The sequence below is a fragment of the Lithobates pipiens genome, unplaced genomic scaffold (genome assembly GCF_037356315.1).
Source record: "Lithobates pipiens isolate NorthernLeopardFrog02 unplaced genomic scaffold, aLitPip1_a1.2 Scaffold_16, whole genome shotgun sequence".
Lineage (NCBI taxonomy): Eukaryota > Metazoa > Chordata > Amphibia > Anura > Ranidae > Lithobates > Lithobates pipiens.
The window spans coordinates 259,797,852-259,815,332 of record NW_027507748.1 but is presented as its reverse complement, the minus strand read 5'-3'; the positions used below and the strand labels follow the sequence as shown (position 1 = coordinate 259,815,332).

The 17,481-nt window shown below is 45.6% G+C and overlaps 1 protein-coding gene across 4 annotated transcripts in view; it reads left to right on the top strand.

Moving 5' to 3' along the window:
• Positions 1 to 17,481, top strand: part of AMPD2 (adenosine monophosphate deaminase 2) — a 304,820-nt gene that overhangs the window by 241,264 nt on the left and 46,075 nt on the right. For all 4 annotated transcript variants that reach the window (XM_077481332.1, XM_077481334.1, XM_077481335.1 and 1 more), the window contains exon 14: positions 15,274 to 15,437. In XM_077481332.1, the coding sequence (XP_077337458.1) occupies positions 15,274 to 15,437 (164 nt within the window). The remainder of the gene's footprint in view (positions 1 to 15,273; positions 15,438 to 17,481) is intronic.

The following is a 17,481-nucleotide window of genomic DNA, read 5'->3' as shown; positions in this document are numbered from 1 at the left end:
ATGCTGGGACTGTGACGTCATAAGGGGAGGGGTCACCGCGTGACATCACCCGGTGATCCTGCCCCTTATGCCTATATAAGTCGCCGCGCACTTCGCACGTGGCATTTCAGCGGGAGAGAGTGTCATGTCAACATTGGAAGAAAAGAGAAGAGGGAAGAAGGACGGAGGAGACCGGGCTCCTCCGCTAGTAAAAGAGCTGGAAGAAGATAGCAGAGGAGCCCGGAAGAAGAACCGGAGAATGGGAGAAGACACCAGAGAGAGCAGGAGAAGAACTGGAGAGCGCAAAGGAGTCGGAAGAGACCCCCAAAGTCGGAAGAAGACCACCGGAGCTGTCTAATAAATTACTTTAAAAACCTGTGTAGTGTGTTTTTTTTTTATTGAATCTTTTCCCCAGGTGAATGGGTAGGGGTGCAATGTACCCCATACTTATTCACATAGGGTAGGGGGCCGGGATCTGGGGGCCCCCTTATTAAAGGGGGCTCCCAGATTCTAATAAGCCCACAGACCCTGACAACCAACGGCCAGGGTTGTTGGGAAGAGGCCCTTGTCCTGATCAACATGGGGACAAAGTGCTTTGGGGTGGGGGACCACAGGGCGCCCCCCTTCACCAAAGCACCCACCCCCCATGTTGAGGGCATGTGGCCTGGTACAGCTCAGAGGGGGGGAGAGCTCGCTTGTCCCCACCCCCTTTCCTTACCGGCCGAGCTGCATGTTCGGATAACGGTCTGGTATGGATTTTGGGGGGAACCGTTTTTTCGGCGTAGGGGGTTCCCCTTAAAATACCTACCAGATCTAAGGGCCTGGTATGCCCCTGAAGGCATGCAGGTCTTATTAGAGAGGTGACATTGTCCCTTATTTCTCGCGCTCGCTGCTATTGGAAAATGTGCCATTTTCCTATTGCAGCCAGCACGAGAACCAGCGCAATGGGATCGTGCTGGTTCGAGAAGCCTGTCGCCGAGATGGGATCGCGCTGGAAACACAATATCAGCGGCACCTACTGTACAAGGAAAAGCCCCAAAAAGAACCTACAAATGCAACCCAGCTATCACCAGCAGTCAATAAGCAAGACGTGTTCACTCTCCACTGAAGGTCCCCACTGTTTAGCTTCCAACCAGCAGTCTGGCAATTTTAAATGTGCTCTACACAAGGTTATATAGGCTTCAAGCACCTGTGATCAATTAACCACTACCCTTAATTAGTAGACTGAAGCTTACCAGCTGAGACAAGGACCCGTAACTATGCAATGAACTTACATTGTGTATTCTGCATTCCTTTGTGTAGCAATGACATTTCTTGATAGGAGATTCCATTGATGAAGTGTTCATGAATGTTGTCTGTCAGCTGGTTAATATTTCATTGCCATAACCTACTGTTACATATATGGTGCTCAGCTATCTCTCATCCAAATGCTTGGACTGTGGCTCATCTACTTATTTGACATCAGCACTTTCAATATGGCCTTACATAAGGGACTGCTCCACGTTTTGATGCACAATCATTTCAGCCTCGGTCTGTAGCTCCATGGACAGTTAATTACTGCACATATTGCCACTCCAGGGCCATGTTATCTGCAGGGCTATCCGGCTAAGGGTGGATGTTGAACCCAGTTTTCCTTATCCAGGATTTTATGGTTTATGATGTGTTTATGTGGATGCATGGATGGTGTCTAGATGGTAATTTGGCGAGACAGCATTGGATGTTATTTACGAAAGGCAACTCCACTTTGCACTGCAATACAATACAATACATGTAAGTGCAGTCGCTCTAAATCTAAGGATACATCTGAAATGAGTGGAAGCTCTGCTGATTTTATCATCCAATCATGTGCGAGCTAAAATGCTGTTTATTTTCCTTGCATGTCCCCCTCGGATCTACAGCAACTTTACTTCCAAGTGCACTTGCAGTGCACTTGTAGTGCAAAGTGGATTTGGGGGAGGTTTGATTTTTCATTGTGTCATATTTTTCTACAATAAACTTTTGTAGTTGTTTTATTTTTAGCGTAACTCGTTCATTCATTTATTATTTTATCTTCAAATTATTCTACTCTTCCATCACCTCCTAATACCACAAATAGAAGCAGTGTGTCTGCATTGTGGCAACCTTAGTAAAATCTTGGGAGCTGTACCTGTACCCCACGGCATGGACATGGCCTATAATGTTACTTTGGGCACTGAATCCTGCATGGACACTCACCTTGACACTTGAGTGTAATGCTTTGTAGTCAGCTGCAGGATGCTATGCAGGTCCAGGGAACCCAGCCCCCAAAGACCCAGTCTTAATACACAGTCCAGCATCATAGGCAGGTAAATTACTATCACCCTACAGTATATCTCTGACCATTTCTGTAATAACAGGGCTATGTTTTTAAAGTCTTCCCTTCATTGTGTAAATTTTTTCAAACTCGGTGTTAAAAATTCAAACATTTAAGAACTCAGGTGGATAACCAGGTATACCACCACACCACTGGTTGCACACTTTACCACCACCTCCGCCTGGAGCCTTTATAATGTACACAGGCACTTCCTCCCACCCTTTCGCCACAAAGCTTTGTTGCTGCGTACTCCTTCCAGACATGCTTACCCTACATTCTGCAGGCTACTCTGAGTACCTTGTAGGGGAATACCCTCACTTGCCAGCTATTCAGGTATTCTGCAGATAGAAAGTCTGAGACCTCTGAAAGCTGTCTTTGCTCCAACAGGCCTAGCTTTGCAACGAGCTCTCTTTGCAATTTTACTATGTCTAACTCCAGCTAACTGGATTAGGGCAATGACCAACCATCCTTTGTTGCAGGACCGTGATTTTAATGGAACAAATATGGCAATTGTCTACTCTGCTCTTTGGTGTGGATGCCCAGGAACATGTCATGAGACATTTCCAGAATTGCTCTAATCTCCATTCACATGTGCAAAATCTTGTAGCTCAGAGTCTGGAGAGTTGAGAGTGCCTGCAAAAAGCACCTCACATGTATGCTCTTTCAAGGCAGATGTCTTTTTAGGAGGAACTTGACCGATTCATTAAAGTGTTACTAAACACACAACAGTAAAATCAGTGTGTATATTCCGTAAAACATGCTTGTTATACTCACTGTGGGGTTAATCCTCTGCATTGTGTATAAAGGCTTTGTGATCCTGTTTCCTCTGATTCTCCTCTTCTTTAACAGACTCCAACCAATCTCCTGTTAGAACATATCTTTAGGAGTCAGGCTGTACATACTCAGTTTGGTGTGTATTGTTTTTTCTTGGGAGGGTGCATGTGAACAGCACAGGACTAGGGATGAGCTTCGTGTTCGAGTCGAACACATGTTCGACTCGAACATCGGTCGTTCGTGCGTTCGCCGAATTCCGAACGTTTGGGCCGTTCGCGGCAAAATTCGTGTGGCCCACAATGCATTGCGATGGCGCAATGCATTGCTGTCTCACGATTGGCCAAGCATGCACTGTGACCCCGCATGCTTGGCCAATCGCAGCGCCAGTAGCGGGAAGAGCAATGGTTGGCCACAGGCATCCTGCCTGTGGCCAATCATAGCTCAGACAGTGTAGTGCACGCCCCACACTATATAAAGCTGCCTTTCAGGCGGCCTCGTGTAGTGTTTGTTAGCATCTGAAGCAGTGGGTGTTCTGTGTACCTTCAACACAGTTACACACCAATCGTTTTTGGCTGATTTACTATTTTGCTCTTGTGTAGTGGTTACTGTCTGTGCCCTGACCGCAGTATACACCACTATATTCACCTCACCTATATAGCTAGTGATCTAGCTTTAATAATAGAGCTTGCAGTCAGTAGTGTTAGTGCGTGCTGTCTGCGTGCTCTGTACCCAGTACATACCACTATATACACCTACATAGCTGTTCTCTATTTGGGCCCGATTGACATCTGCTGGAGTTATTGGAAGTTGTGTGTGCTTCCAGCACAGCACAGTATACATCTGTATATACCCCTTTAACTCTGCTGTTTTCTGGTTATTGTCTGCGTGCCCTGACCGCAGTATACACCGTGATATTCACCTCACCTATATAGCTAGTGATCTAGCTTTAATAATAGAGCTTGCAGTCAGCAGTGTCACTCAGGAGATAGTGCGTGCTGTGTGCCTGCTCTGTACCCAGTACATACCGCTATTATCCACCTACATAGCTGTTCTCTATTTGGGCCCGATTGACATCTGCTGGAGTTATTGGAAGTTGTGTGTGCTTCCAGCACAGCACAGTATACATCTGTATATACCCCTTTAACTCTGCTGTTTTCTGGTTATTGTCTGCGTGCCCTGACCGCAGTATACACCGTGATATTCACCTCACCTATATAGCTAGTGGTCCATCTTTAACAATAGAGCTTGCAGTCAGCAGTGTCACTCAGGAGATAGTGCGTGCTGTGTGCCTGCTCTGTACCCAGTACATACCGCTATTATCCACCTACATAGCTGTTCTCTATTTGGGCCCGATTGACATCTGCTGGAGTTATTGGAAGTTGTGTGTGCTTCCAGCACAGCACAGTATACATCTGTATATACCCCTTTAACTTTGCTGTTCTATAAAAAAGGCATCTGCAGGAGTTAGTGGGTGTTGTGTGCCTCCAGCACAATATAAACTACCCAACTACTGTTTTACCCAACTCCCTTCAGGCCATTACCATGTCTGGAAGGCCAGCAAGGAGAGGCAGACAGGCGCGAGCCGATAAAAGAGGGCAAGCAGGCTCTGTGTCTAGAGACAACAGTGCTGGTCGGGGACGCGGTGCATTGTCATCAGCACGTGGCCATGGGACATGCTTGTCCTTCTTTTCTGCAGCTGGACATGTTGAACCGCAACATGCCAACGACTTGGTAGAGTGGATGACCAAGCCCTCTTCATCCTCCTCATCCTCTCTCACCCAGTCTCAGGGTAGTAGAAAAGCAGCTGCCAACACATCGTCGTCCCTCCTCTCAATGTCATCATCAGTGACTCCTTCCCTAGACCCACCACGTCCTCCTGAGGAGTCTCCTGAACTCTTTGAGCACAGTGTTGGGTACATGCTCCAGGAGGATGCCCAGTGTTTGGTGGGCTCTGATGATGACACTCAGCTAGAGGAAGGCAGTAGCGTGAGCACAGAGAGAGGGGATGCTCAAGAAGGACAGCAATCTGGCAGTAATGTTCCACAAGCTGCAGCATACTGCCAGGTTTGCTACAGCGATGAAGAGGGAGGGGATGATGAGGGCACTGACTCCACGTGGGTGCCTGGAAGGAGGGAGGAGGAGGAGGAGGAGGAGGCACATGTCCAACGAGGCAGGATGCCCTCCGGGGGCCAGCTTAGGGGCAGCACACCGACTGAATCACACCGCAGAGCTCCGCCTGCGCAGAGCGCTTCCTCTGCGCGTTATTCTAAAAGTTCTTTGGTGTGGGCCTTTTTTGAGACGAGTGCATCAGATCGCACCGCTGCTATTTGCAACATATGTCTCAAGCGTATCTCACGTGGCCAAAACATCAGCCGCTTGGGCACCACATGCTTGACCAGACATATGTTGACCTGCCATGCAGCTCGTTGGCAAGCATACCTCAAAGACCCACACCAAAGAACAAAGCGGACCTCTCCTTGCTCCTCATCAGCTGGCATCTCCAACCCCACTAGACCTTCAGTCCTCTCTGAAACCTGCTCTGAGAGGAATGAAGGTGTAGAATTAGGTGTGTCACAGCCAAGTGCTTCCGGGAACTCTGCTAGTGGTACATCCACGTCCGATTATAGCAGACAAATGTCCCTGCCCCAGCTGCTGGACCGGCGGAAGAAATTTACTCCCAGCCATCCACATGCCCAGCGGTTGAATGCTAGCTTGGCTAAATTGCTAGCACTTCAACTGCTGCCTTTTCAGTTGGTAGATTCGGCCCCCTTCCGTGAGTTTGTACAATGTGCGGTTCCTCAGTGGCAGGTCCCCAAACGCCACTTTTTCTCACGGAAGGCAATTCCGGCTCTCTACCGGCATGTGGAAGGCAATGTCCTTGCCTCGCTGGACAGGGCGGTCAGCGGTAAGGTGCATATTACCGCTGACTCATGGTCCAGCAGGCATGGACAGGGACGTTACCTGTCTTTCACGGCCCATTGGGTCACTCTTCTGGCTGCTGGGAAGGATGCAGGACAAGGTGCAGTAGTATTGGAGGTTGTTCCGCCACCACGCCTCCAAAATGCTACTATTGGTTGTGACACACCTCTCTCCTCCACCCCCTCCTCTTCTTCTTCCTCCACGGCCTCTTCCAGTGCTCTGTCCTCAGAACCAGCGGTGCTCCGTAGGCGTTGCAGGGGCTACGCAAGTACGCAGGCAAAACGATGCCATGCCGTGCTTGCGCTGGTTTGTTTGGGGGACAGGAGCCACACTGGGGCGGATGTTTTGTCAGCTCTGCAGGGGCAGGCCGAGAGGTGGTTGACGCCACGCCAGCTTAAGCCAGGAATGGTGGTTTGCGACAATGGCACCAACCTCCTCTCCGCCCTCCGACAGGGACAACTGACCCATGTGCCCTGTGTAGCTCACGTCCTTAACCTGGTGGTGCAGCGGTTCTTGGGCAGGTACCTCGGCTTACAGGATGTCCTGAAACAGGCCAGGAGAGTCTGTGTGCATTTCCGCCGATCATTTAATGCCTGTGCTCGGCTGGCTGAGCTCCAAAAGGAGTTGAACCTGCCCAAGAACCGCCTTATATGTGACATGCCCACCAGATGGAACTCAACATTGGCCATGCTGCAGCGGCTGCACACACAGCAGAGGGCCATCAATGAGTACCTGTGCGACTACGGCACCAGGACAGGGTCAGGAGAGCTTGGTTTTTTCTCACCACGCCAGTGGGGCATGATCAGGGATGCATGCACTGTCCTGTCACCGTTTGAGGAGGCCACAAGGATGGTGAGCAGTGACAGTGCATGCATCAGTGACACTATACCTCTTGTCCACCTCTTGGAGCATACGCTGCGTGGAATAATGGACAGGGCACTTGAGGCAGAACAGAGGCAGGAAGAGGAGGACTTCCTTGCCTCTCAAGGCCCCCTTTATCCAGACAGTGTTCCTGCTGTGCCACCCATCACACAGGAAGAGGGTGAGGAGGAGGAAGAGGAGGAGGAGGATGATTGTGTCAGCATGGAGGTGGAGGCTGGCACTCAGCATCAGCAGCAGCAGTCTTATAGGGATGATTTACAGTCCCAAGAAACACGTGGACTTGTACGTGGCTGGGAGGAGGTAGCTGCGGATCATGTTGTCCTTAGTGACCCAGAGGACTCCGGACCGAATGCCTCAGCTAACCTACGCTGCATGGCCTCCCTGATCCTGCAAAGCCTGCGGAAGGATCCTCGTATTCTTCGGATCAAGGAGAGGGACCATTACTGGCTGGCCACTCTCCTTGATCCACGGTACAAGGGTAAGGTTGCCGACCTTATCTTGCCATCGCAGAGGGAGCAGAGGATGAGACATCTCCGGGAGGCCTTGCAGAAAGCTCTGTGCAACGCGTTCCCAGAGACTGGGAGGTCACAAACTCCTGGTCCTGGACAACGTGTTGCTGAGGCATCAGTCAGAAGGAGCGGTGGAGAAGGTGGCCGTCTGACTGATGCGTTCAGACAATTTTTTAGTCCGCAGCCCCAAGGTATGATTGGTTCCAGCACCCATCGCCAGCGTCTAATTTACATGGTGCAGGAATACCTAGGGGCAAGGTCAGACTTGGACACCTTTCCCACTGAAAATCCTCTGGCTTACTGGGTCTTGAGGATGGATCACTGGCCAGAGCTTGCACAGTATGCAATTGAGCTACTGGCCTGTCCTGCATCCAGCGTTCTTTCGGAACGCACCTTCAGTGCTGCTGGTGGCTTCGTTACCGATCACAGGGTGCGCCTGTCCACCGAATCAGTTGATCGACTGACCTTCATCAAGATGAATCAGTCTTGGATCACCCACAGCTACCAAGCACCTGAAGCTGATGTAACCGAATAATTTTTTTTGAAATACCACATCCCTTCAAGACTGCCTATGCTGATGCTGAGTGACTGTCCTGTTATGTTGATTGTCTATCCTCTTCCTCCTCCGCTGATATGTTGGAAGAACATTTTTGGTTCTGGGTGATGCCAGCAGCCCAATTTTTCTGCCTCTGTTTAACAGGGGCGTTTAAGTACAATTTTTGATGCAATGCTTTGCAGCAGGGCTAATTCCTGCAAAAAAACTAGAGTATATGGCAGAGGTTGCAGTGTGATGGCACCAGTGCCTAAGGCCCAATTTTTCTGCCCCTGTTTAACAGGGGCATTTAAGTACAATTTTTGATGCAATGCTTTGCAGCAGGGCAAATTCCTGCAAAAAAACTAGAGTGTATGGCAGAGGTTGCAGTGTGATGGCACCAGTGCCTAAGGCCCAATTTTTCTGCCCCTGTTTAACAGGGGCGTTTAAGTACAATTTTTGATGCAATGCTTTGCAGCAGGGCTAATTCCTGCAAAAAAACTAGAGTGTATGGCAGAGGTTGCAGTGTGATGGCACCAGTGCCTAAGGCCCAATTTTTCTACCCCTGTTTAACAGGGGCATTTAAGTACAATTTTTGATGCAATGCTTTGCAGCAGGGCAAATTCCTGCAAAAAAACTAGAGTATATGGCAGAGGTTGCAGTGTGATGGCACCAGTGCCTAAGGCCCAATTTTTCTGCCCCTGTTTAACAGGGGCGTTTAAGTACAATTTTTGATGCAATGCTTTGCAGCAGGGCTAATTCCTGCAAAAAAACTAGAGTGTATGGCAGAGGTTGCAGTGTGATGGCACCAGTGCCTAAGGCCCAATTTTTCTGCCCCTGTTTAACAGGGGCGTTTAAGTACAATTTTTGATGCAATGCTTTGCAGCAGGGCTAATTCCTGCAAAAAAACTAGAGTGTATGGCAGAGGTTGCAGTGTGATGGCACCAGTGCCTAAGGCCCAATTTTTCTGCCCCTGTTAAACAGGGGCATTTAAGTACAATTTTTGATGCAATGCTTTGCAGCAGGGCAAATTCCTGCAAAAAAACTAGAGTATATGGCAGAGGTTGCAGTGTGATGGCACCAGTGCCTAAGGCCCAATTTTTCTGCCCCTGTTTAACAGGGGCGTTTAAGTACAATTTTTGATGCAATGCTTTGCAGCAGGGCTAATTCCTGCAAAAAAACTAGAGTGTATGGCAGAGGTTGCAGTGTGATGGCACCAGTGCCTAAGGCCCAATTTTTCTGCCCCTGTTTAACAGGGGCGTTTAAGTACAATTTTTGATGCAATGCTTTGCAGCAGGGCTAATTCCTGCAAAAAAACTAGAGTATATGGCAGAGGTTGCAGTGTGATGGCACCAGTGCCTAAGGCCCAATTTTTCTGCCCCTGTTTAACAGGGACATGTAATTACAATTCTTGATATAATATTTCACAGGAGGGCCCCTTCCTGTGCCCACCCAGAGTAACTGTGAGGACTTATAGTGTTGTGGCACCAGCACCACAACCACCAAAGGTCAATTTTTCTACCACTGTTCAACAATGGCATGTAATTACAATTCTTGATATAATCGTTCACAGCAGGGCGCTCCAGCGGCCACCAAGAGTCACTTTGAGGGCTTACAATGTTGTTGCAAAACCAACACCTTGTTCCGCCATTTCTGCAGAGCATATAGGGCAGGCCCCTACTTTCAAACATCCAATTTACAAACATCTCCTACTTGCAAACGGAAGGAGACAACAGCAAGTGAGATGAAAAAAGATGGACGACAAAACAAATTATACAGGGGTGATAACCCTTCCCTATGTTTTCCAAAAAGCTTAAAGATATTTTTTTTGACTGGAGCTACACTTTAAAAATGTACCGGTTGAAAATGACAAACAGATTCAACTTAACACAACAAACCTACACAGTCCCTGTCTTGTTTGCACCGCCTGTATACTGCTGTTCTGAGTATATAGGGCCTGGGGGCCACACGCATTTCCTTTTTTTAATATGGGTACGGGGTTCCCCTTAATATGCGTACAAGACCCAAATAGGCTGGTAATGGGCAGGGAGGGCTACCCATGCCATTTTTCTGAATGATTTTCAACCATATTGCAGGAACCAGATATAACATTAAAACCGCAAGCAGTTTTAAATGGTGTTATTTCCGTTTAATGTCATTTTGTGCAGGGACTGTTCTAAACACGGGAAACACGTGGCACTTCACAGGCATACTATAGACACCCCCCAGGCACCATATTTAAAGGAATATTTCACTTTTTTTTTTTCACTTTAATCGTCATTAAAATCAGTGCTCCCGCCAAAACGGTAGTTTTTAAAACTTTTTTTTGCAGTGACCCATGTCCCCTGAGGCAGGAGGCAGGTCGCCAAACCCTTTTTAGCACACTATCTTGCATATTAGCCGTTAAAATTAGCACTTTCCAATTCGAACGTTCGAGTCCCATAGACTTCAATGGGGTTCTAACGTTCGTGCCGAACGCGGGGGTCGTTCGCAAGTTCTGGTGCGAACCGAACCGGGGGGTTTTCGGCTCATCCCTACACAGGACCAATCAGCACTGTCCAGACTGAGGATCAGGGGAAAATTAAAACTCCTCCTACAAGCTTTAAGCAGACACTGCTAGAAGTCACAAGATTGCTATATACAACTGAAAAAAGGTATTTAGCAGTTTATATTTACTAAAACTATAGCATTTCCATGTTCTGTGTATTGTGGGAGACCAGATATAGTGAATGCAGGGTCCTGGGTTTAGTAACACTTTAACCACTTCCCGCCCAAGGAACGTCCAGGGACGTCCTTGACTTCCCAGGGGGTATATCTGAATGATGCCTGAGGCCACAGACATCATTCAAATATCGGCATTTTCAGCCAGCGATTTCCTGCACCATAAGAACAATCATAGCTGCTGTTCCACCGCTTGATCGTTCTTACAGGCGGCGGGAGGGGACGCCTCCCCTCCCGCCACCCTCCGGTGCTTCTACCGACTCACAGCTTCCATCCGTGAGTCGGTCACAGGATCCGCCGGCCTCCGGATGATACCATAGAGATTTCCGGCGGACCAGATGGTCCCCGGAGTCTCTATGATCGTTCGGAGGCCGGAAGTAATGTTCTGACGTCACACCCGGCCTCTGCATTCAAAATAACGGCGCCAATTTGGCTGGGAAGCCGTGATCGTTTTTTATTTTATTTTTATTTTAGGCTTCCCAGCCTAGAGGTGAGATATGGGGTCTTATTGACCCCATATCTCACTGTAAATAGGTCCAATCGTGCCATATTCTTATGACAAGGGATGTTTACATTCCTTGTAATAGGAATAAAAGTAATCAATTTTTTATTTTTATTTTTTAAGTGTCAAACTAAAAAAATAAAAGTAAAATTAACAATAAAAAAATAAATAAAAATTAAAGTGCCCCTGTCCCCGTGAGCTTGTATGCAGAAGGGAACGCATTCCTAAGTCCCGCCCACATATGAAAACAGTGTGCAAACCACACATGTGAGGTATCGCCGCAAACGTTTGAGCGAGAGCAATAATTCTAGCCCTAGACCTCCTCTGTAATGCAAAACATGTAACCAGTAAAATATTTTAAAGCGTCCCCTATGGGGATTTTTAATTACCAAAGTTTGGCGCCGTTCCACGAGCACGTGCAATTTTGAAGCGTGACATGTTGGGTATCTATTTACTCAGCGTATCTTCATCTATCACATTATGCAAAAAAAATTGGGCTAACTTTACTGTTTTTTTTTAAGCATGACACTGTTTTTTTTTTCTGAAAAAAACGTGTTCGAAAAATTGCTGCGCAAATACCGTGCAAGATAAAAAGTTGCAACAACCACCATTGTATTCTCTAGGGTCTTTGCTAAAAAAACATATATAATGTTTTGGGGTTCTATGTAATTTTCTAGCAAAAAAATTATGAATTTTACATGTAGGAGAGAAATGTCAGAATTGGCTTGGATGCGAAATGGTTAAAGATGTAACAGGGGGAAGGTTTTACTTTCACAGAGGAAGATTCCAATCTCCTCTGCTCAGGAGCCTCTATGCCTAAAATGGAACACACCTAATCTCTCTACCCACAAAATGTTGCCTAAAGCCCCTTCCCAACAAAGCTGCACCCTCACTCCTAAGAGTGGGGGGACGCTTGTTACCATTTGCCTTTCTCTGAGTCAAAGACATCAAAGACCTGTGGGTTCAGTTGGTGGTTTAAAGGTGTAAAAAATTGAATTCAAAACCCTACCCCCTCACTACTTTCTTCTCTTAACCAAAAACTACCAAAGAAAAGTCAGCTTTCAAACCTGTTTATAGTACCAAAGACCAATGGAGGTATCCATCTTGCTCTGGTTAATTACCTCCCAGAGAAAGGGGAATACTTGACATCCATACTGCAGACATCCAAGATGCCTATCATTTATCCACTTCATCAGCACTTTCTTCAAACCATTTCCAAGTTTTTGCCCTGCCCTCCAGGCTGTCCTCTGCTCCCAGAGTCTTCAAAAAAGTCATAGGACCTCTTCTTGCCCTGCTTATAACTCAGGGCATCCAGGTTGCATGATATCTAGATGATCTTCTCCTGAAGACTCATCTCCCTGCCTGCAAAAGTCCACAGATGTTCAGATTCAGGTGTTCCAATTTCCAAAAATCTGCTCTCTGATTCTCTCCCAGAATACTTAGGTCTGGTCTTTGACACATCCCAAGCAAATGTTTTCCTTCCAAAAAACTAAATTCTGAATATGAGACCCCTCCAACACAACATCTTGTTTACATCAAACAACCATGCTTCTTCTCTCAGGTGGATGTTCAGTCTTCTGCAGATGTATCTTTTGGGCCTCTAGGTTTTTGAATTTGGGTCTTTTGATCGTGTGTTGTTTTTTCAGCCTGTTTTGTCCAGTTCTGTTTGCTTAGTTGTTGCCCACCATTTTCATTAATTGTTTGAGTATTTCCCACGGTCTATGCATACTTTGCCTGTGTCCTGTACTGTGGAAATAAAATAACAGGATATTTGGCATACCTTTAAAGGCCACATCTTGGCACAGTACAACACATAGGCCCACCTTCCATTCTGTGATTACTCTGTATTGCTTGCCCCAAAATTAAGGACTCAAGAAGTGGAATGAGATTATAGGGGGCAGGTCATTAAAAGCTTTGCCAGTGTCCAGTCACCTGAAGGTATGAGACTTTTATCCAGGATCTATGAATAATTTGCCTGTGTCCTGTGCTGTATTCCAAGATATGTACTTTACAGGTAAGTCGTAATTTCTCTTTTTCCATTTCAACCAATTGTGAATTTTTGATGTAGGGATATACCCTGAAAACGTTCACAACGTTTTTATGATGCATCTCTTGGCTTCAGCTTTATTCCCTCTGTCACTGCTCTCCTTGATGCTATTGACAGTGGGGAATTGCATTTGCTCATTTGTTTTGTGGAAAAGTGGAAAATTACATCTTTGCAATTCTGTGCCCTAGAAACATAATTTTAGTGTAATTTTAAAAAGGAAAAATTATAGAATGAAATGTTTACTTTTTATTCATGGTAAAACTACTTTTTTTTAAACCAACACAAAATGGTCAAAATGGAAATAAATGCATTTAGTCATCTTTGTTTTATATTTTTTTGGCCATAGATTCCATAGAAAATAAAATCATTTTTCCAAAACAATATTGCTAAAAGAAAGCCTAGTTTGTCCTCCAAAAAATGTATGTATTACTTTGTTATCTTATCCAATTGCTGACCAGCTATTATAGTTAAACGGTTGGTTGGGGCAATGATCATTCTGAGTGGACATTTTAAAGGTCCACATTTGTTCTGAGTGTGCAATCACCAAGCATGTGCACGATGCCTGTGATTGTTCTGTCATTGGACAGTGCAAATCACAGGCTAAAGGCACAGACCCAAACTGAGTAGCTTTGTGCCTTGTGATAACTGAGAATCAATCATAATTATGTAAACATAAAATACCACAAGGAGACAGAGCTGGGAGGAAGTGGCACAGGACACGTGCAATGCTTTTCAGGTAACATTGCTTCCACAGACCACCAACAAAAGGGAGCACATCAATCACAAAACAGGTACACTGAGCAGCAAGGGGTACATAGACCAGCAGGAGGACACCCAAATTACACTACCATAATGGGGGACTAATTCCTAACCACTGAAATCTACAAGCTATTCTGTACATCGCATAAGGGGAGATTTACTAAAACGGGTTCACTCAGAATTGGTTTTCTGTGCATAGTAACCAATAGGTTTCTAACTTCAGCTTGTTCAATTAGGATTTGACAATAAAACCTAGAAGCTGGTTACTATTCAGAGCTGCACCAGATTTTGTACCATGCAGTTTTAGTAAATAACCCCCATAGTCCAGACCCTGCACTCTGCTGCACTGTTGTATGCTACATTGCCCCAAAGCTTAAAGCGGAGGTCCACCCTAAAATAAAATAAAAACATTACTAGTCTCAAAAAAATATATAAAATAAAATTGAAAAAAAAAAACATTGTTTTTACTTACTAGAAACCCCTGTTGCTAGGCAGTCTTCCTAATCTGCCTCTTCCTATTCCGCAGCACTGTTCCTTCACTTCCTCCTCTTCAGCAAACAGCCCCGTTGTCTTCTGGGACATGTGTGTGTCACAGAAATCAACAGGGCCATTCACAAAGAGCCGCACGACTTGCACATGCGCAGTAGGAAACGGGCAGTGAAGCCGCAAGGCTCCACTGCCTGTTTCCCTTCATTAAGATGGTGCGCCGGCACCCAATCCAATGAAGGGATCGGCCTGGGGGGGGGGGGGCAACATCGTGAGCTCCCTGGACAGATAAGTGTCCTTATTAAAAGTCAGCAGCTACTGACTTTTAGAAAAAAAAAATTGTGGCTGGAACACCGCTTTAATGTTTTGAGAGATAGTGTTATATAGAGGTTGACGATTTTTGGTACCTTAGCATTTTAATATATACTTAACGCCTTGCTGATGATATATGCAGTATACAGATTCCTGTAAAAAAATTGTTGAACAGATATCTCCAAAATACTCACCATGCCTCCCCACCACTTCTCAAAAAGGGGTAATTTTGGGGGTGTTTGTACAGTTATTAAATGCCACCAAGAAAGCCTTTTCTGTATAAACAAATGATATAAAATCCATTTGCGTACACTATTGTATGACTTGAGCTCGGTCAACCCATAACAGCCCTGAAAATGAAAAGTGGTCTGAAAAGGCCCCCTTCTGTATCATGCTGGTATTGAGGTGGTTGGGTAATGACATACTGGAAATGTATAAATTGATCTGGTCCATAAGGGGTATACAGATATGTGAAGTGGTAAAACACGAATTCTTAACATATTCTTTTATGTTAATCAGGTGGATGGATTTGACAGTGTGGATGATGAATCAAAACCTGAGCATCGTATATTTAATATGGAGAGTCCTCTGCCTGAGAACTGGAGAGATGATGACAACCCACCTTATGCCTATTACTTGTATTACATGTTTGCCAACATGACCGTTTTGAACCACTTGCGCAGGTATATGCTCTAACTTAAATCAACTGCCCTGTAGATGTAGTTTTTCTCTGCCTTGTACATTTACAGTATACTGCAAATTAATGTATTGTTAAGGAAATCCTAATATCTTTGATGTGTTACTTTATCCCATATAGTGTTATTCAGAGGAGATGGGTGCATCTGTTGCGCTTCCAGAACCTCAAGTAAAACGTAATCTATATCTGAACTCCAGCCAAATCATTTTAATGATAGACAGTCTCCGGGGAGAGCTGACAGTCAAAAGAAGGGTACTATAGCTAGCTGCAACCCTTCTTAAAGGAGTGTGTGTGTGTGTGTGTGTGTGTGTGTGTGTGTGTGACCCATCAGCAGTGGGCAGGAAGTGTAGAGTGAAAATTTATAAGGCCCCCTAAACACACTATGGAAGACTGCAGTGTAAGCAAAGCATTCTAGAATGACAGCAACATGTATCACCAGGGGCTGCATGAGGTTCTATAGACCATGCACCTTCAGAATTTTCAGAGGCAGGTGTTTATTACTTAGCTACATATATCATATATCTACTTATGTAGATATCTAGATGTTTTCCCCCTGCATAGAGTTACAATAAATATTTTAGTTCAGTCAAGGGACACAGGGTCTTAGTCATTACCATGGGTTACCATATACGGTTTGCAGATCCCTTTTGGTAATGACACTGACAAAAAATATTTTGACCTCTTATCTTTACTGGGAAAAACTTACTTTCTTCTATGGAGTTTTTTATCTCTTTTTTGATGATTCTTTTATAAAGATGTTTCTTCTCTCAAGATTCATGGCTGAATCATAGACTTGTGGCTATTACTGCAGCTTCCAGATTGATTGACACCTCTGCTGGTACTGACCTGCTGAGTGACATGTAAAAAATGCCTAGAACAGCTACCCTTTGAAGGTGAACGCCTGTTTTGCCTCTCCTTGGATAAGTATATCAAGGAAATCACAGGGGGTTAAACTACTTTCCTTCCCCAAATATAAAGACTTGGCCTTCAATAGTAGGACTTATACTCTGAGGTTTCTTTCCTCCCTCCCAGTCCTCCAGTTCCAAATCTAAGACGGGTCTGGTTCCAAGCCCTCTTCCCAGTTATGGGGTGCCCACACTTGAGTGGGGAGATGTCTGTCAGCCTATTGGTCCCAGGAAATCTCAAACGTCTGCATCCAGAGTAGCATTTTTAGGGGCTACAAACTAGAGTTTTGAACTCGGCCTCCTTTCCTTTGTCTTAAAAAATCTGGTCCATTCTGGGTCTAAAGACTCAACTTGTTCCTGTGGGTTAAGAATTTCCACCTGTCTATAGTCCCCAGGGCTTTCACCAAGATACTTGCATCGGCGTTTGCCCTGATGCACGTTTAAGGGATTCATGGTGTGGGGTACCTGGATGATCTCCTGCTGAAAGATCAGTCCCCCCTATTCCTGTCAGTGAGTATCCAGTGGACATTGCAGACTCTGCAGAACTTCGTTTGGATCCTCAACTCGCAGAAGTCCTCTTTGGAACCGTCTCACAGATTAGAGTACTTTTTTTTTTTTTTAAACAAACGCAGGTTTATTAATCTTGCAGAAATGTTACAGAAAAGAATTAGTGGGTGCAACCACACAATTTGTAAAGTAGTCAAATAACAGCATGTGTTTATCCCCAACGCAGTGAGGAGAGAACATCCAAACAACCCAATAGTACAAACATGGGAACTACCCGACCACCCCCCCCCCCCACCGTCCCAAGACACTAGCACCATGCGTCACCGCATCAACTGACGCAAGTCTCAACTGCATTCAACCATCTATCCCACACTTTGTTATATTTGGCAGGACAACCACGATGACTATACACCAATTTAATATACGGTAATGTATTATTAATGTCTACAATCCAGTCCCGGACCTGAGGAGGAGCGGATCGCATCCAATGTTTCGCTATCAACTTTCTAGCAGTAAATAAAGTAGACTGTAGGAATATAGTAAGGTACGTATCCATAGCCATGTCCGGAAACATTCCCAGTATGCATACTTTTGGGTCAAGTTGCAAAGGTGACCCCA